The sequence below is a fragment of the Camelina sativa genome, chromosome 20, assembly GCF_000633955.1.
Source record: "Camelina sativa cultivar DH55 chromosome 20, Cs, whole genome shotgun sequence".
Classification (NCBI taxonomy): Eukaryota; Viridiplantae; Streptophyta; class Magnoliopsida; order Brassicales; family Brassicaceae; genus Camelina; species Camelina sativa.
Genome location: NC_025704.1, coordinates 29584606 through 29604535, shown reverse-complemented (window position 1 = coordinate 29604535; position 19930 = coordinate 29584606). Strand labels below are relative to the sequence as shown.

The following is a 19930-nucleotide window of genomic DNA, read 5'->3' as shown; positions in this document are numbered from 1 at the left end:
GCACAAACCACTACTTTAGCGAAAGTAGTCGTGCTGAAGGGATCTGCAAGTACCTCGAAGACATGGTTGGACGAGGCATGGCTGTTCCGATGGATCTGCTGAAGGATGTGAAAGAATCATGCTGCTATTAGCAGACGAAAATCGGCGGGTTGGAATTTAACAAGCCTTCCAACGCCGATCTAGGAATTGAATGACTTGTCTTTCCTTTGGTGTAGCTCTCTTTTTTTTTTTTTTTTTTNTTTAGTTTGTGCCGTAATGGGGTCGGCACCCACATCAGGCTGTTGCATCCCACGTTTTAAATAAGTCAAATTTCATGTTACTTTTGAGAGTTCTACTTTTACACTCTCTTCTTTTTTTTTGAAAAAAGTGCGACTCATGACGGTCGGCTTATCTTTGTTATGTGAGTTAAACTCGGCTTAATATAACCGGGGGCGACCGTTAATAGTCGGCTTACCCTCTAGTGCGAGTGACGACTCGGCTTAAAATAATCAGGGGCGACCGCTAATAGTCGGCTTACCCTGTGTGCGAGTGCGACTCGGCTTAAAAAATACGTCGGAACGTTGGGTCGTTACCGGGCCAGGATAACGACTGAAATAACTTATAAACGATAATTCATTCTTGAAAAAGAAATTTTATATGTTTGGCGGCTGCGTCTCGTAAAACGGGACTGCCTACGTACCCCCCGATCAGAAGGGATCAAGCCGATCGTAGTTCACATTTACATGCTTATTTAAACTATAGAAAGGACGAGCTGGATATAGCCGAGCTCTCTTGGTGACTTTTAGTAGTAGTAACGCTTGAGATGCATCGGATTCCAAGATCTCGGCACTGGTTTGCCGCCCATTGTTAGTAGTTCGTACACGCCGGGATGGACGACCCTCGACACTATATACGGACCTTCCCAATTTGCCCCCATTTTTCCGGCGTCCGGCTCGGCAGTATTTTCAAAGACCTTACGGAGGACGAGATCGCCTTCGTCGAAATACCGATTGTGGACTTTCTTGTTGTAGTATTTGGCTGCGGCAAGCTGATAGTTCTGGATTCGTAGGAGTGCTTTGTCCCGTTCTTCTTCCAACTCGTCGAGCCTATCCATTTGCATCTGACTGTTGAGTGCGGTGTTGTGGACGAGCATTGTTCGTCGGAGGCATGAACTGCCGACTTCGGCGGGTGCCATTGCTTCCATCCCGTAGGCTAGGGAGAATGGGGTTTGGTTAGTGGACGTCCTTGGTGTTGTTCGGTAGGACCAAAGTACTCCGTCAAGCTCGTCGGCCCAGGCACCCTTCTTGGCGTCTAGCCTTTTCTTAAGACCATCGAGTATGGTTTTGTTGGTAGCTTCGGCCTGGCCGTTGCCTTGTGGATACCGCGGCGTCGACTTGCTTAGTTTGATCCGCCATCTTGCACAGAAATTTTCGAATTGCAGGGAGATGAACTGCGATCCGTTGTCAGTGACTATTTCATATGGGAGACCGTGGCGACAGATTACGTATTTCCAGACGAAGAGTTGGACGTCCCGAGCTTTGATATTTGCGTAAGACTCGGCTTCGACCCATTTGGTGAAATAATCGGTTAGGACGAGTATATATCGCTTTTGTCTGGAAGTTGGTAGTGGGCCAATGATGTCCATCGCCCAACGCATGAAAGGGTAAGGAGCTATTCCGGCTCGTAGGAGTTCAGTCGGCTGATGAATAATGGGGGCATGTCGCTGGCATTTTTCGCACTTGGCGACGAACTTTTCGCAATCAGATATCATAGTTGGCCAATAATGGCCGTGCTTCTTGATTCGTAGTGCTAAGGCTCGGCCGCCTGAGTGATTTCCCCCAGCTCCTTCATGTGTCTCCATCATCACGCGTTCAGTGTCGTCGCCGTGTATGCAAAGCAAAAGGGCTCCTGACGCCGTCCATCGAAGCAAATGATCTTTCATCAAGGTGTAGTGGGCGGCTTTAGCCTTTAATCTCCGCTTAGCCCATTTGTCTGTCGGCACGTCGCCGTCAGCTAGGTATGCTCGGATTTCAACTCGCCAATCTGTCGCGTCGCTGCCAGACGCAGGTTCGCACCCTCGGTGCGACCTCATCGTTCGATAGGTGGTTCTGATTTCATTGGGCTGGTGGAGTGCGAGACAAGTCTCGGCATGCGTTTCACTTATGCTCGGCGTATCAATGCTTTCTACCGGGATGATTCGTCGCAGATCGGGATCCGATGTCGAAGCGAGTGCTGCCAAAGCATCGGCCGGAGCGTTGTCCCCTCTGGGGATTTTGATGAGCTCGAATTCGTCAAAACGTTTTGACAGAATCTTGACGACATCGAGGTAGGCTGCCATGGGCTCACTTTTAGTGTCGTACTCGCCGCTGAACTGGTTGGTGACAAGCTGAGAGTCGCAAAAAGCTCGTATCCGTTTGATCTGCATTCCGTTAGCGAGCTTAAGCCCGGCGATGAGTGCTTCATACTCGGCGACGTTGTTGGTTGCTTGGAATCGGAGACGGAAGGATTGCTCCAAAATTTCTCCGGTCGGCGAAGTTAGTCGAATCCCTATCCCTGACCCAAGATGAGAGGATGCCCCGTCCACATGTAGGGTCCACCGGTCATCTGACGGGTCAGTGGGTGTTGGTTCGGCTTCCCCAAACGGTAGTTCAATCAGAAAGTCAGCGAGTACTTGGGACTTTGCAGCTGGACGAGTTCGATACTCAATGTCGTACTCGCTAAGTTCGATTGCCCATTTTGTTAGTCGGCCCGATTGATTCGGGCTGTGCAGTATGGATCGTAAAGGTTGGTTGGACAGGACAGCGACAGTGTGCGACTGGAAATACGGTCGGAGCTTTCTTGCGGACGTGACGACTGCCAGGGCAACCTTCTCGACTGTCGGGTAACGAGTTTCCGCGTCGTCGAGTGATTTGCTTATATAAAAGATGGGTCGTTGCTCTCCTCGATCGTCTTTAACGAGTACACCGCTGACGGCCGACTCTGAGACCGCGATATAAAGAAATAAGATTTCGCCGAGCTCCGGTTTTGCTAAGATCGGTGGGGTCGATAAATAGTTCTTTAGCTCGTTGAACGCGCTGTGACAGGCCTCGGTCCACTCGAACTTGCCCTTTGTTTTGAGAAGCTGGTAAAATGGTAGACACTTGTCGGTTGATCTGGATATAAAACGGTTTAGAGCAGCGATCCGTCCAGTTAATCGTTGTACTTCTCTGGCGTTCTTTGGTTGTGGTAGATCAATGATCGCCTTAATTTGCTTCGGGTTCGCCTCGATGCCTCGTCTGGTTACCAGGTACCCAAGGAATTCGCCGGATTTGACTGCAAATGTGCATTTGGCCGGGTTAAGCTTCATCCCATACTTATTAAGGGTATCGAAGCATTGTCGCAGATGAGTGATATGATCCTTTGCGTTGCTATCTCGTCGATCCTCCGAGCTATTGAGTCTAAACTGTAGATTTCCACTTGGACGAGCTGAGGCTTTCGTACTTGCTATCTCGATTCTTTTCCTTTTTCTCGATCCCCTTTTTCTGCGGACCGTACGTCTCCCTTTATAGGGAATCGTGTCGATTCGTCTATACGAAAAGACCATAATACCCTCCCTTTCTTTGGAGATTTATCATGGGCTTTTTCTGGGTCAGGCCTGTTGTTTGGGGTGTGGATCCACCCTCAACAGTCTCCTTCTTCTGATATAATGGCTCAGATGGTCAAGAATCGTTTGCCTCACCACTGTTACCATAGATAAAATTTTCTCTTGATGATATTGAAATCAAAGATGATGCTCCCGACAGCTATAGAAGAACTTGATCCCCTCTGAGGTAGTTCTCATCCCTCTCCTGCAAAAGTATTCTCGGATTTCCCAATAGATAGTTTCTCATCTCAAATTAAACTCTATTTGACCTACCATCTCCTCTTAGTTCACTGGGATTTATACCAATCTCATGTTACAAAGGGCTCGTTACAGTACTTCAGCTAGTGGTGCATAGTTTCAAATCCTCATGATTTATTATATAAAAACCATAGAAAAGGATGTAAAATCCAAGTATCAAATATTTTTGTCACCAAGATAGAAGAAACAGTCTACCCATATGATTTTTTTTTTTTTTTTTTNTGGATAAATAATGATTTACAACATGCTTTCAAAAGCTTGGAGGGGGAATGAAGAACCTACTCCTACTCGTCGGGCCAATCCATGCTGAACCATTTTTCAGTAGCTTCAACGCGAAGTCCTGGAACTGCCTTCTCAACCTCTTTCCACATCCACAAAGCCTCTCTATAGCATGTTACATGGCGTAGAGAAGTCAATGAAACCGCAGAGCTCGGTATGCTTGACAAGCTACATTCTCTCATGTCGATTTTCTCAAGTGTCCTTACCTTTCCTATCTTTTCCGGAAGAGAACTTAGGCTAAGACAGTGTGAGATGTCGACGTACATTAGTCTTGGCAAATCACAGATTTCAACAGGCAGAGATATTAGCTCTGGGCAAGCGTATAGCCTAAGAAGTTGAAGGGCTTTTAGCTTACTCATATTCTTAGGCAATTCCTTGATGTTGGGACAATTTGTTATGCTGATGGACTTGAGAGAGGTTATTCCATAGATGGTAGAAGGTAGTTCCACAAGATCTTCGCAATAATCTATAGTGAGATCAGTCAAATTTGGGAAGATTTGGGCAATGTCTACCGCTGTCTGATCAAAACTGTTATTGATCTTGCAAATAATCAGATACAGCTTCTGGAGGTTTTTCAAGGGTATCGTACTGCTAAAGAGTTCAGGGACATGAACCCTCTCAAGCCAGAGACTCCTCAGATTGGTCAAATTGGTAGAGATGGGGAAGTCATGTAGATGGGCATGCGCTGGAGAGATACCGTTGTTGTTAATCACAAACACCCTAAGCCTTTCCATATTAGCAATGAAAGGAGGCAATACATAGTTGTCTGAAGAGAAGTTTATTATCAGAGCTTCTGCATTGGGGAAATCCATGTTAAACCAGTCCATCTCAGTCATTTCTCCTGTAAAGAAAAAAATAATATTGAAATCCATATTAATAGCTTACGAGTCTAGTGACAAACCGAATTAATTCATTAGAATGTCGTTGTGTAACAAATACTTGCCTGTGTGAATGGAAACCACCCGGGCTTTGTATGGCTCATCATCGCTCCTCTCCCATTCTCTGGGAAGCATTGACTCTCTTTTTGGCATTATTAACCGCTCTCTTCTACTTACTTTCTCACGATTGCTAAGATGAAGTGCTACATCTCTTAAAACATCGTGCTGCGTCACAAATATATCATAGTAGCTAGTGTGCATAGCGATAAACCTGCAACATTATCCATGGTAAACTGGTTAAAAATGGTTACAACTGGAAAAGTGGCTACGAGAGATGAGAACATAAATAGTTCTACAACCATACGTTGGATCTTTCACGAGAGTAAGGAGATTCCTGTTAGCTAAATTAACAAGAACATCAAAGGCAGTTGCGTCCTCGAGATCATGTATCTCCACCAACATGTTGATGAGAACATCAGCAGGGATTTTCTTGCCTTCAGGGAAAGCACCCATATCCAAGAAACACTCTTTGCTTTTAGGATCGAGATTTTCTAGAGTTGCTTCGATTTGAGCAAACACTTTATTCTCATGAGTTTCATCAACAGGTTTACCTCTTGATAACCTCTCCACTGCACTTTCCCAATATTTTTCAGGTTGGTCTTCTAATGAAGCGCCAATGACTTTCAGAGACAAAGGTAGACCTTTACACTCCCCAACAACCTACATAATAGAGGTCCATATGAGTACTGAAAGTACAAAGAATATTACTACTATGGATGTAACACTTGTAGCAGACCCATTACCTGCTTGACCAAAATTTTGCTGAACCCTGAAGGGACTGATTTCTGGTTGAAAGCAGAGAGACAGAACAGAGACGTTGCTACATGATCATTTAGTAACTCTACATTATAGGTGGTTCTAGGATCTGCGAGTTTAGATTGTGAGACCACAAGCGTTATGGTTTCAGGAATATTGAACACCAGCTGATCTAGAGATTCCTTTGTCCAAACGTCATCAAGGATCACTAGCTTCCGTGTATGACCAATGGATTTCGGAAGAGTTGCACCAAAGCCAGCCTCTTGACCAGTAAGAAATCCCCGTATAAGGGCTCTCAGCTCCTCAATATTGGGAGATTTTGACAGTCAGAAACAAAACTCGGTTCCCGAAATAGCCTGTAAAAGCCGTAAATTAAAGCCTTTTTAGCATCAAAGAGACAGTCTCTCTGACTCTTAACAGAGTCTGATATCAAGAACTCAACAATAGTTCACCGGAGATGAACATGACATAATGGAATATATAGACATAGATGCATGATCATCCAGCTAAACCAACAAAACACGCCATTAAGCAACAAAATATGCCATTAAGCAACAAAACAATCTGCTCAAAAGACTAAAAAGATGGCCCACGCATATTAACAAATGATACTGAATCACATAAATCATTAGGTAAGCAAACACATAACATAAGACTAAAACAAAACTGATTACCTCGGACCTCCTTGTCTCTCACAAGCTCTTTGGCAAGAACGGTTTTCCCTGAACCAATCATCCCTGAGATTACAAGACCAAATGCTTCTAGAAGAAACTTGTCTTTGATTTTAGTAAGAAGGGTGTTTTTGCCTACTCCACCCCTACCACAAACAAGAAAGGGTGACTGAATCCTTTCTTGACTCTTCTATATTCGTGAGATGAAGTTAAATTTTAAGAAATCAACAAGCTCCTATGGTCTTTGGGTTCCATAACTTTCCAAAACAACCTCATTCACCGCCGCCGCCGTCATCACCATTGTTCATCGTCTCTAAAACCCTCTTGTTCTTTCCTCCCCCGTCTCTAGAAGCATTTAGACTATTCAACGGAACTAGCTGCCGGCTGCTGTTCCCTGTAAAAGCTTCCACAGTCTTGGTCACCAGCTCTAACACCTCACTCATCTTGGGACATGCCTTTGGATTCCTAACTAAACTTCAGTTGGCCACAACAGCTAGCTTTTGAACCGATTTGATCAGGTACTTCCCCTCGAGCCTCGGATCTAATATGAGCTTGAACTTCCTTGTGTCAGATAGATAAGGTCTTACCCATTCTAGACGTTTCTGCTTTCCCTTGGGTTTGTTTCTGTCCTCCCGCCCCATCTCTAGAAGCTTTTAGAGTGTTCAACGGATCTAGCTGCGGGCTGCCGTTCCCTGTAGAAGCTTCCACAATCTTGGTCACCATCTCTAACACCTCACTCATCTTGGGACGTGCCTTTGGATTCCTAACCAAACATCTGTTGGCCACAACAGCTAGCTTTTGAACCGATTTGATCGGGTACTTCCCTTCGAGCCTCGGATCTAATATGAGCTTGAACTTCCTTGTGTCCGATAGATAAGGTCTCACCCATTCTAGAAGCTTCTGCTCTCCCTTGGGTTTGCTTCTGTCTATCGGTCGCCTCCCTGTGATAAGCTCATAGAGGAACACTCCATAAGCCCATACATCGCTTTTCGATGTGAGACGGCCGGTTTGAATGTATTCAGGTGCTGCATAATCCATAGTTCCCACAACCTAATAAAGCCGGTTTCCATTGTAACGTGTTAATAGATTAAGATGTGATGTCTTTTCTCAAATCTAGTAACCGAAAATTAGTGAAATGTAGAACTTACAGAAGTGGAAACATGGGTTAGTCCTTCAGATGAACCTAAACTAGCCAAACCAAACTTCAAGAGCTTAGCTATCCAATCCTCATCCAAAAGAATGTTCGAGGACTTGAATTCGCAGAATGTAATCTGAAAGGACATTAGATCAAAGTCAGTAAAGAGAGAGAGAGAGAGAGAGAGAGAGAGAGAGAGAGAGAGAGAGAGAGAGAGAGAGAGAGAGAGATAAGATCAATAACGTAGCAGAGTAATCACATTACCTGAAAATCCATTTCTTCGTGCAGGTATGCTAAGCCGCGAGCTGCATCTTGGGCGATTCTCACTCTGAGGGCCCAAGTAAGGACTGTGTGTGACCGAGGGGATAAGTGGAATTCAACACTTCGGTTAGGCATGTATTCAAAAACCAAAAGCCGTTGGATTCCACGCTCATCATCATCTTCTGCACAATAGCCAATTAATTTTACCAAGTTTATATGCTCAACAATCCCGATGAAGTTCACTTCTGTAACCCATTCCTTACGCCCCTGCAAAATCCAAGAAATGAGATACTCGAGTTAGCCCCGTGAATAACTGACAAATCTTGATAACAGAACTGGAGCAAAAGACTTACCTGAACCCCTATTTTACCGAGCTGCTTCACCGCGACTTCGATTTTAATTGACGGGTCTTCTAAACTCGTCACTGTTCCCCTGAAGACACAACCAAAACCGCCTTCTCCAATCATAACAGATTGGCTAAAGTTCTTTGTTGCAGACTTGAGATCAGTAATGCTGAACTGTCTGAGATTACTTGCTCTAGTGGACACTGTAGGGTACGAGTTCTTCCTCCCCATGGAAGATTCTGCGCTCGTCCCAGAGACATCCCGAGAGTTAAACACTGACCCGCTTTGATTGACTTCGCGGTCAGAGGAGTTAGAGGTCAGTGAAACCCCTTTCTTGTCCCCACCTGAGAACAAGAAACCCTTCACTGTCGAGAAGAGATTAGAACGGCGAGGGTTCTCCACTGCACGAAACAAATAAACACTGATTATGTAACATATACGCAACCAGAACATCAATACCATATAAATTCATTGGAGCATATCACCGAACAACTATAATCTAACAAGTAATAGCCTTTCCAAAGTTACCCAACATTTAGGATCTCGAAGCTTGAACTAGAAGTAATCGAATTTTCACAAGTTGATTTCTATACATAATACATTAAAACCTACCAGAAACATAAAGAAAGAACTGTGACTTATCAAACAAGCATTAAATTACAACTCACCTTTGAAATTATTTTGTATATAGAAAAAAAAATCAAAGCTTTATAAGAAGAAGATAAAATTCAATCGCCAAAAGAGAAGAATGATCTTTTTGAAATGGGTCATGGTTACAAAAATTCGTACCAGGAGTGTCAATCATACCAGCTGTTGCGTGTGTTCCAGATTGGACCACCGTCTTTCCACTTCCTGTAGTCCCGACCTGGTCAATGTTTTGGATTGGATGTGACTCCGATGTCAGAGTCAGACCATCCATCGTCGGATCTTCAGCCATCTGTGGAAAGTCTATGTACTCCGTCCGTTTGCTACATAGTTCGTACAAAAAAAATGATCAATCAAAATGAGGATCATCATTGCAAAATATTATCAGTTGAGCTTTCAAGTTTTCTATTAATAATAAGATTGAAAAATTAAAGGGAAAAAAAATTAAGATGGTACGTAGTAGAGAACAAAATGTAAGATGAGGAAGAAGATAGATACCTGTTACTGATATGGGAGAAACGTTGTTTCGTAGCTTCATCCTCCAATTCAACCACTTTTATCCATTTCTCATCGATTTTCATTTCAACTTGATTTCCTACAGCACTCTCAGAGTTGAATGGATGTCTTCTAAGCTCTGGACAACGCCTTATCTCGAGATATTCCAAAACTGGGAAGGGTAGAGGAGTCCAGTAGATGCTCTCCAGTTTAGGTAAACCATCTAAGACGAGCTTAGTTAGATTTTGAAAGGGCTGCTCACTCGTATGACCCAGCTTGGTCATAGCTTTCTCTTTGCTAATTACTTCTTCCATTTGCGGACACTCAGATACACTTAGATCACCAAGACACGGGGCTAACAGCAACCATGTCAAGTCTCTAACACATTCACACCCGTGAATAGTCAGTGTGCGTATGTTCTGCAATTGTGGAATTCTCTCAATGTCCCTTTGGATGGTGCTACTCCAATCAGTGGTTATCTCCGGGATATTACATCCCAAAATATCAAGCTCGCGAAGACCAAACATAGCATTCAATGATAAACTTCCTCCATCCGATATTGTAGTTTCAGTGAGATGTAAACGTTGGATAGAACTTGCCAACCCATGGATCCTTAGTAACTTCTGCAAAGCAGAAGATCCTCTCACGGTTAGACTCAACTCTTTCAGGCTCTTCAGAAGTTGTATATCCTCCATTAACTTGAGATCCATAGAAACAGAATGAAATAATCTCAGTACTTGCAAATTCAATAAACTTGCTATCACGTCAATTTCTTGAAGATTAGATGTGTAATCTAAATCCAAGTGTATCAAACTCTTAAGCTCTTTTAAACCAAGGGGCAATCCTTTTATACATGTCCATGATAAGTTGAGATACCGCAGCAACACCAGGCTTGAAACTTCTTCCGGCAATTCACCAAGTTCTTTGTTAAATGATAGATCCAAGACTACAAGACTTGTCATCCTCTGAAAGAAAGTACCCGAGATCAATTTCAAGTGTCTGTTTCTTTGGAACACAAGGGTTGTAAGCTCGGAACACTGGAGAGAATCTGATATATTCTGAATCTGAGTAGATGTCACTGACATTCTTCTAACCATCCCCCAGTCGTTCACCATTGGCATCTGATGTATTCTCTCACCGGCTACCACGACAAAGTGTTCAATCTGCCTCCCGAAGTCAGATGCTATCCACAAGGCCATTTCACGAACCAAACCATGCATCTTTACACAATATCCATTTCCAACCTCCATCAGCAATCGCATCCTAACCAAATCACAGATAATTTCATATCCCTGGATCTCCGCTTTCCCTCTATCTTCATTTGCAAGGATTCCCTCGCATATCCAGTAGTTTATCAGATCTTCTTTTCTTATATCACAAGTTTCTGGAAACAAAGCACAATAAAGGAAGCATAACCTGATATTCTCATCACTCATGTTATCATAGATAGACTTTAAGACGGGAAGAGCCCCATCTTCCATATCTGGAAACTCGGCTGTGGATGAAGCCAAAACATGAATAGAGTAACGCCATTCGCGTACAGTCCTTTTGCGTGACATGGCCACACCAATGACACTGAGAGCAAGGGGCAAACCACGGCATGAACTAGCAACAACTCTTGCGAGCTTAGGTATGTCTTGATGACTTCTCAACGTTTTCTCTCCGACTGTCTCTTGAAACAAATCCCACGATTCTTCTGGGCTCAAACATGTAACTTCTACCTTAGCATCAACCCACTTGCTTTCATCACATGCTTCCCGAGATCGAGTGGTGAGCACGATTTTGCATCCATTTTCTTGGCTGGGAAAAGGAACTCCAATTTCATCAAGATCCAATCCCCTCTGGATGCCGTCCAATAACAACAAAAATCTCTGTCCCTTTAAGGCCATATATATTTTAGCTGCCTTGTCCTCTTTAGTTTCTGTTCCCCATAGTAGGCCTAATCGACCGATGATTGCGTCCTGTATGCTCTCGACAACTTCAGACTTGACAACAACAAAGATGACAAGACCAAATGCTTCTAGAAGAAACTTGTTTTTGATTTTAGTAAGAAGGGTGGTTTTGCCTACTCCAGCCCTACCATAAATACACAAAGCCCCAACATTTTGTTCCTCTAGAAACTGACACGCCCTTTCAAACAAGTTTTGTTGAGAAAGAGCTAGTTGAATCGGGGGCATCTTTATCACAAGAGGCGGAAGAGGTCTGCGAGAGACGACATCTTCAAAAAAACCCTTAGTTCTCAGAGTTTTAACTTGTTCAAGAGTCATGAGTACCTTTTCACTATAACGAAAGGTCGATGCAGGGAGAAGGGAACCATAGTCATACCTTGATAATCTCTGCATTTCAGAGACACTTTCATCAAGTAGACGATTGGCTCTCGGTTCAATCTCTTGGACCATTGAAACCCATTCTTTGACTTCTTGTAGACCTTGTGTGTTCTCGGATAGCCGTTTGGAGTGATCGTTTCTGATTGCGTTGAGGTCTTGCATTTCTTTCTGCAAAGCCTCAAGCTTTTCCTCCAGGTTGTCTAAATACTTTCGCTTCAACAGAGATGGAGATTCAACGGACAAACTATTACCCATTTTTTTTGTGTGTGTGTTTGTGAGTTGAAAAAGCTTTCAAGAGAATCAAGATGGCAGATTTAGCACTCCTGAATCAATCACACTACTTATGAGAAACCAAGAAACACCTAGAGGGAAAAAAAGCTTGAGGCTTTGAAATCGAAACAAGAAGACAATTTTGCCCTTCCTAATTGTTGATGTCAAAAAAAAACCTAAATTCCTCTCGCCGGCATAGATCGGAATTAAAAGTGGTGAAAATGAGCAGCAATTCACCTCGGATTTGGCGGCAAAAAGGAAGAATCCCGATGAACCACTCCCTCCGGAAGCTACATAAGGTCCTAATCCTTCCTTGTGACTGAAGAGATGTTACGGTATGGAGAAGAGAGAACGTCGCCGGCGAACAACAGAACTGAAGATGCGAGAAGAGTGGCAGCTAGTTGCGTACGTCAATGGGAGCAAAAAGAGTGGGAAAATTCCTGATACGATTCCGAATTCGAGAAGATGTGCTTCCTGATCATCATCATCTTCCATCTCTTTTAGGTAAACGTCATCTAATATACTAGAATAGGGAAAAAGGATACATCTTTTCTAAGTTCTAACAACCACACACACACACACAGAGACTAGACCTTTAATTCTTTCTTTTAGACATGCGCGTGGGATAATAATTATATGAAAGGGACATTTTTTCTTCTCCTCTCTCCATTATTGCCATCATCTCTCTTTTTCTCTCTAATAAGCAAGTCTCATTTTTCACAGTCAAACACCATATAATCCTGAGCACAGAGATCTGTTTTTTTAGATTTTGCTACTCTCAATACCTGAGCGCACAAACAAAATATGAGTTGGTGTTGGCCGGTTGTTGAGCCGTGTTATAAATCTGCTCTGTCTTACTTTTGTGTAAAGGTCGGTCACATTTGGAAACTGAAGAAAAATCTTGTCTTGTTGAGGAGTGCTTTGGATAAGCTTATTGCTGAACGGGATGATGTTTTAAACAGAGTCAATGCTGGGGAGCTTAAGGGTGAGCAGCGGCTTGCTACTGTTGCTAAGTGGCTTTCACTTGTCCAGACCATTGAGACTCACACCTATCTCTTATTTGATCTTGCTTCCTCTCGTACTGCTTCTTCTTCTTCTCCTCCTCAGGATCACCGTCTCTCAACATCTGGCTGCTGGTTCTCTACCTGCGACCTATCCCAAGAGGTATTCAAGAAGTTGACTCAAGTTCAAAGCCTCTCCGGTCAAGGGTTTCAAGATGTGACTGAGCAACCTCCTCCTCCTGTGGTTCAAGTGAGACTTTGCCACCAAACTGTTGGTCTTGATGCCACGCTGGACAAGACTTGGGAAACTCTCAGGAAAGATGACTTTAGAATCTTGGGAATCTACGGTATGGGAGGCGTTGGCAAAACTACCCTCCTCACTCTAATCAACAACAAGTTCGTTGGAGTCAAGAATGAGTTTGATGTTGTTATTTGGGTTGAATCCTCCAAAGATACTGACGTCGACAAGATTCAAGATGCGATTGGGGAAAGGTTACGCATCTGTGACAGTAACTGGTCTACACACTCAAGAACCAAGAAAGCTGGTGAAATAAGCAGGGTTTTAAGACAGATAAAGCCCCGGTTCGTTCTGTTATTAGATGACTTATGGGAGGAAGTGAGTTTAACAGCAATCGGTATTCCATTGCTGGGGAGAAAATACAAAGTCGTCTTTACCACTCGTTCTAAGGATGTTTGTTCGACTATGAGGGCAAATGAGGACATACAAGTTCAGTGTCTGGCGGAGAGTGAAGCATGGGATTTGTTCAAGCTCAAGGTCAGATGCGACGGGTTTAATGACCAAGTTTCTGATATCGCTAAAAAGATTGCGGCTAAATGTTGTGGCTTACCCCTTGCAATTGAAGTCATTGGAAAGACTCTGGCATCTAAAACTAGTGTTGATCAATGGCGTCGTGCACTCGAGACTTTGGAGTCTTATCCGAGTGAGTTTAAAGGTACAGAGGAGGGCATCTTTCAAGTTTTGAAGCTAAGCTATGATAACTTGGAAATAAAAGACGCCAAGTGTTTTCAGTATTGTGCTTTGTTTCCCAAGGCATATTATATCAAACAAGATGAGCTGGTAGAGTATTGGATAGGTGAGGGTTTCATAGATGAAAAAGACGGAAGAGAGAGAGCAAAGCATCGAGGTTATGAGATCATTGATACTCTTGTTGGGGCAGGTTTGTTGTTGGTGGATGGAGGGGAGTCTAATAAGAAAGTTTATATGCATGATATGATCCGTGAGATGGCATTGTTGATAGTGTCTAAAATCAGGGATGGAGAAAGATTTCTCGTNTTTGCTGGGGAGAAAATACAAAGTCGTCTTTACCACTCGTTCTAAGGATGTCTGTTCGACTATGAGGGCCAACGAGGACATAGAAGTTCAGTGTCTGGCAGAGAGTGAAGCATGGGATTTGTTCAAGCTCAAGGTCAGATGCGACGGGTTTAATGACCAAGTTTCTGATATCGCTAAAAAGATTGCGGCTAAGTGTTGTGGCTTACCCCTTGCAATTGAAGTCATTGGAAAGACTCTGGCATCTAAAACTAGTGTAGATCAATGGCGTCGTGCACTCGAGACTTTGGAGTCTTATCCGAGTGAGTTTAAAGGTACAGAGGAGGGCATCTTTCAAGTTTTGAAGCTAAGCTATGATAACTTGGAAATAAAAGACGCCAAGTGTTTTCAGTATTGTGCTTTGTTTCCCAAGGCATATTATATCAAACAAGATGAGCTGGTAGAGTATTGGATAGGTGAGGGTTTCATAGATGAAAAAGACGGAAGAGAGAGAGCAAAGCATCGAGGTTATGAGATCATTGATACTCTTGTTGGGGCAGGTTTGTTGTTGGTGGATGGAGGGGAGTCTAATAAGAAAGTTTATATGCATGATATGATCCGTGAGATGGCATTGTTGATAGTGTCTAAAATCAGGGATGGAGAAAGATTTCTCGTGAAAACAGATGCTGGTTTAAGCCAGCTGCCTGATGTCACGGATTGGACAACCGTGACAAAGATGTCTCTCATCAACAATGAGATTAAGAGCATACCAGAAGATCCTGAATTTCCTGACCAGACAAGTCTTGTGACCTTGTTCCTTCAAAACAACAAGTTGGTAGATATCGTTAGTAAGTTCTTTCTGGTAATGTCGACTCTGGTGGTTTTGGATCTATCTTGGAACCTCCAAATCACCGAGTTGCAAGGAATTTCGGAGTTGGTTTCTTTGCGGCTTCTCAACTTAAAAGGGACGAGTATAAAGTATCTGCCAGAAGGTTTAAGAGTCTTGAGTAAATTGATTCACTTGAATTTGGAGTCCACGTCCAATCTTCGAAGCATCGGTCTGATTTCAGAATTAAAAAGGTTGCAGGTTTTAAGATTTTATGGTTCTGCTGCTGCATTAGATTGCTGCTTGCTGAAGATCTTGGATCAGTTGAAGGGTTTACAATTTTTGACCGTTACTGTGAATAACGATTCTGTTTTGAAAGAGTTTTTCAGAAGCAAAAGATTGGCAGGGATGACACATGGTCTATATCTCGAAGGACTTAAAATACCATTTGCAGCCGTTGGTGAGTTGAGTAGTCTTCACAAACTTGAAATGGTAAATTGTGATATCACAGAGTCAGAATGGGAAGGCCACAGAAGAGACCAATATGCTCCATCCACATCATCCAATCAAATCACTCCAATGAATCCATGGTTCAAGGATCTCAGAGCTGTGGTAATAAACTCATGCATACATCTGAAAGATTTGACATGGCTGGTATATGCTCCGAAGCTCGAGTCTCTAAGCGTGGAATCCTCGCCCAAGATGACCGAGTTAATAAACAAAGCGAAAGCTGAAGGTGTTGCTGGAGTGAATCCATTTCAAGAGCTACAAGTCCTTCGTCTACATTATTTGAAGGAACTAAGAAGCATCTATGGGAGTCAAGTCTCTTTTCCAAAACTGAAGCTGAACAAAGTCGAGATAGAAAACTGCCCGAATCTTCATCAACGTCCAGTAGAAGAAAATCGATGATGATCTCATATAAAGCTAGACCGTTGAATGGGTATAGTGGAGGAGCTCAAGAGCGATTTTGTCCTACAGTCACACTTTAGCTCTCATCTTTGTATTGTCCAGTTCTTATTTCTTGTTTGTGTTCCTCTCTACTTGCTTGTTTTGTAAATGTTCGAACTGCTGTGATTTAGTTAAGCTTGCTGGTTTGTAAAAAAGCGTGGATGTCTTCAGTATTGTTAAGTTATTGCTATAACGAACTCAAAGTACTTGTAAAGTTGTAATATATTTTGTAAATTCAACATTTTCATGTGAAACAATCAGTGAGAAGCTTTTGGGATCTCTGACTTCAGTCAAAATGCTATCTTTGCTCTTTTGGTCACCCTTGGATGTAACTTTTATTTTTTTTGGCAGGTGACTTGATTTGTTATTACATTGTTTCTGTACTAATAATATCACATCATCGCTTAGGTTATGTATCCTACTGCTACTGGTAGTAGTTCTTTCTATCGGATATGAGACCTCATCACTGTTGATGTTGAATTGTTCCATTAACCTAACTACAAGAATGAAACAACACTGGTTCAATCGTCCACAGAAATATTTATATATTCAAACATGCGCAAAAGTCGAGAAACCCGTGAAAACAAAAAAATAAGAAGAGAAGTAAGGAGCAATGAAAACGAAGACTTTTTACATCAGAAGGTGGATCAGTTTATAAAGAAAGATCCTATTCAAATGATTTTTAAACAAGGTTCAGATATTAACAAAAGGCAATAAAACCCTCTTACAAGTTCAGATATGAGATAAACCGCACTGCCTCCCCCATAAACCCTAGTCGCATCTATCTTTCTCTAGGCTCTCTTTGTATCGATCTTTGTCTATCTGCCTTGATTTTCTCTTTGTGATTGTTATTCTTTTGTGATACGATGAAGAAAACTGATTCTCGTTCTATCGATCTAACTTGTAGTTTTCTTCATCGTATCCTTCTTCTTCGAGTCTGTTTTTTCTTCTTCTCACCGCTATTTCCTCTGTCGTGTTTACGATTACTTGAAACGCTTTACTTTTAAATTCATAAAATTGAAGCAATCGGTGAAAGTTTTCACCTTTTTCCTTGTGGTGTTTTGAATTAGGGTATTAATGATTACTTGAAAAGCAAGCTTTAGTTTTACATTCATAAACTTGAAGCAATCGGTGAAAAAGTTTTCACCTTTTCCTTGTGGGTGTTTTGAATCAGGTTTGGGTATTCAAAGTAAGAAAACTATCCATGGATAATTCTACCTCTGTCAGTGATAAGGCTCTCAAGACATCGAAGAAGAAGGATACGATGAGGCAGAATCCAGTGGCAGCAGATGATGAGGATCCAACGGTACACAAATTAATCATCTGTTTGATAATTCATTAGTTTCATCTTTGTGCAATACTTGAATCAAATTCCTTTAGCAGCAATACTTGGAGAGCAGAATCAAATATATTGAGGCAGAGATGGCTAAAGGGGAGAATCAATACCTTCACAAGTTTTCTGTGTCAATGTCAATTCCTGAGTATATTAGCAAGTATGCTAGCTGTTTAAGCGATGGGGAACATTTTGAAGATGCTCAAGTCTCTCTAGCTGGTATGTTTCAATCACGCTTAATGCCCATTTGCCACTATTAGCCACTTGCTCTTGCACTGAAAAGTAACTATGTTTTTTAAATTACTTTTGTTAGGGCGGATAATGAGCAAACGATCTTCCTCTTCCAAGCTCTTCTTCTATGATCTACACGGTAATGATGTCAAGGTCCAAGTTATGGCTGATGCAAGGTGAATCTTTCTTTACATGATTCTCCTCTTTTTTAACTTATTGCTCTTGAAAATATGGTTTTTTACTTGGGAAGATTTTTCTTGTCCCAGCAAGTCTGGATTGGATGAAGCTGAGTTTTCGAAGCTCCACTCGAATGTTAAGCGTGGTGATTTTGTTGGTGTCATTGGTTTTCCAGGTTTGTGCAACCTCTTTGTTTCTATTATTCATTCATTCATGTAGCCTATCCCTCTTTACATTTCAGGAAAAACAAAGAGGGGAGAGTTGACTATCTTCCCGCAATCATTCACTGTTCTGTCGCATTGCCTCCACATGTTGCCGAGAAAGGCCGATAACGTCAGTTCCAACTGGCATCCTGGTGAACCAAGAAATCCTGAAGAAAATATTCTGAAAGATCCGGTATGTTCAGTTTTTTAAGGGCTATACATATATATATATATATTGCTCAATTTGGATCAATTCCTCTCTGTATTTCATGTTGCTGATGCTACTTTTCTCTGTTTTGCTGTGTCAGGATTCTCGATTTCGCCTGCGTTTTCTTGACATGATGTTGACATTACGGCCAAAGCTAATGTCACTGACTACATCCGCACTTTTCTGAAGAATAAAAAATTCCGAGAGGTTCTATGTTTTCTCATTTTCTTACAACATTTGTTTCACTCCCTTTAAATTGTGGCTTATGGTTCAAGTTTTCTTTTCCTACTGTAGTTTGAGACGCCTATCATGAGCATGAATGCTGGTGGGGCAGCTGCCAGACCCTTTGTGACACATCACAATGATCTGGACATGAATCTGTACATGCGTATTGCACCTGAACTCTTTCTTAAGCAACTTGTTGTCGGTGGATTTGACCGTGTTTTTGAGATAGGAAAGCAATTCAGGAATGAGGGTATTGACATGACACACAATCCGGAGTTCACCACTTGCGAGTTCTATATGGCTTATGCAGACTACTATGACTTGATGGAAATGACCGAGGATATGTTGAGTGGTATGGTCAAGGAACTCACAGGTGGTTACAAAATCAAGTATCATGCTAATGGATATGATAAGGAGCCAATTGAAATCGACTTTACTCCTCCATTTAGGTTTGATTTATACCTCAAAAAAATTTCCGTGGGAGCTTATCTGTGGTGGTTAATATAATCTGCATCACTTTTGTTTTGTTTTTTTGGTAGGAGGATTGAGATGATAGGAGAGTTAGAGAAGGTGGCTAACCTCAATATACCAAAAGACTTGGCTAGTGAAGAAGCTAACAAATACCTGGTTGATGCATGTGCGAGGCTTGGTGTCATATGCCCTCCTCCTTTGACAACAGCTCGTCTTTTGGATAAAGTAAAAACTCTTCTGTCTCCCTCCTCCCTCCCTGTCTTCTGAAAAGGTCAAGAATAGGATATTTAAATCTTTAATGTTGTCTGCAGCTTGTTGGAGAATTTCTTGAAGAAATGTGTGTGAACCCAACTTTCATCATCAACCATCCAGTGATCATGAGTCCCTTGGCAAAATGGCATAGATCGAACAATGCTTTGACTGAAAGATTTGAGCTTTTCATCAACAAACATGAAGTAAGTAAAAAGGCTGATGATGATGAATTTGACTTAATCACACTACTTGCTTTCTTTAGAGTTTTGTTTGTTTGACTAGCAAGCATGTTATATATTTGAACCGCAGCTCTGCATTGCCTACACCGAGTTGAACAATCCAGTGGTTCAGCGCCAGCGTTTTGCTAATCAGCTCAAAGATAGACAATCTGGAGACGATGAAGCAATGGTTTTAGATGAGACCTTTTGCAAAGCTTTGGAATATGGATTGCCTCCGACAGGTGGTTGGGGTTTGGGAGTAGACAGACTTGCTAGGCTCTTTACTGACTCCCTGAACATCAAGGTCAGTCTTTTTACTTTAAAGTTTTTTTCTTTTACTGTGAATGATTTTATGACAAAACTCATGATTCTAAACATTGTTTGTAGGAGGTTATCACCTTCCCGTTGATGAGGCCGCAAGACAAGCCAGCATCATCCGCTTGAGGTAGAATTAGCTAAGTGGTAACGCAGTTGCAGTTGGTTATTCCTTCCCGTTGATGAGGCCACAACACAAGCTAGCATCCAAGACAAGCCAGCATCCGCCTAAGATAGAACTATTTGCTGACAAAATGTTGAGTTCCATTTAT

At 42.3% G+C, this 19930-nt stretch overlaps 3 protein-coding genes and 1 pseudogene across 5 annotated transcripts; 2 read left to right on the top strand and 2 right to left on the bottom strand.

Annotated features, from left to right (window-relative positions):
* LOC104772017 (putative disease resistance protein At5g47280) lies at positions 3954-6946 on the bottom strand. Its single transcript, XM_019241987.1, is given in 7 exon segments — positions 3954-4979; positions 5082-5287; positions 5381-5736; positions 5820-6156; positions 6158-6188; positions 6507-6693; positions 6824-6946. Coding segments are annotated over 7 exon segments (2076 nt in total). The 3' UTR covers positions 3954-4143.
* LOC104772016 (probable disease resistance protein At5g47260) lies at positions 6688-12543 on the bottom strand. Of its 2 annotated transcripts, XM_010496656.2 has the most exons (7): positions 12218-12542; positions 9387-12033; positions 9033-9211; positions 8253-8644; positions 7903-8166; positions 7652-7774; positions 6688-7553 (listed from the first exon to the last, which is right to left on the bottom strand). In XM_010496656.2, the coding sequence occupies exons 2-7, from the start codon at positions 11963-11965 to the stop codon at positions 7071-7073; spliced, it is 4020 nt and encodes a 1339-aa protein (XP_010494958.1). In that variant the 5' UTR covers positions 11966-12033; positions 12218-12542; the 3' UTR covers positions 6688-7070. The 2 variants fall into 2 exon arrangements, with proteins under 2 accessions (XP_010494958.1, XP_010494959.1); XM_010496657.2 differs by having other exon boundaries at positions 9051-9211; positions 9387-12543.
* On the top strand, positions 12628-16285 carry LOC109131396 (probable disease resistance protein At5g47250). 2 transcript variants are annotated; one of them, XM_019242325.1, is made up of 2 exons: positions 12628-13623; positions 14276-16285. In XM_019242325.1, the coding sequence occupies exons 1-2, from the start codon at positions 12785-12787 to the stop codon at positions 15984-15986; spliced, it is 2550 nt and encodes an 849-aa protein (XP_019097870.1). In that variant the 5' UTR covers positions 12628-12784; the 3' UTR covers positions 15987-16285. The 2 variants fall into 2 exon arrangements, with proteins under 2 accessions (XP_019097870.1, XP_019097871.1); XM_019242326.1 differs by having other exon boundaries at positions 12628-13756; positions 14409-16285.
* LOC104772958 lies at positions 17230-19871 on the top strand (annotated as a pseudogene).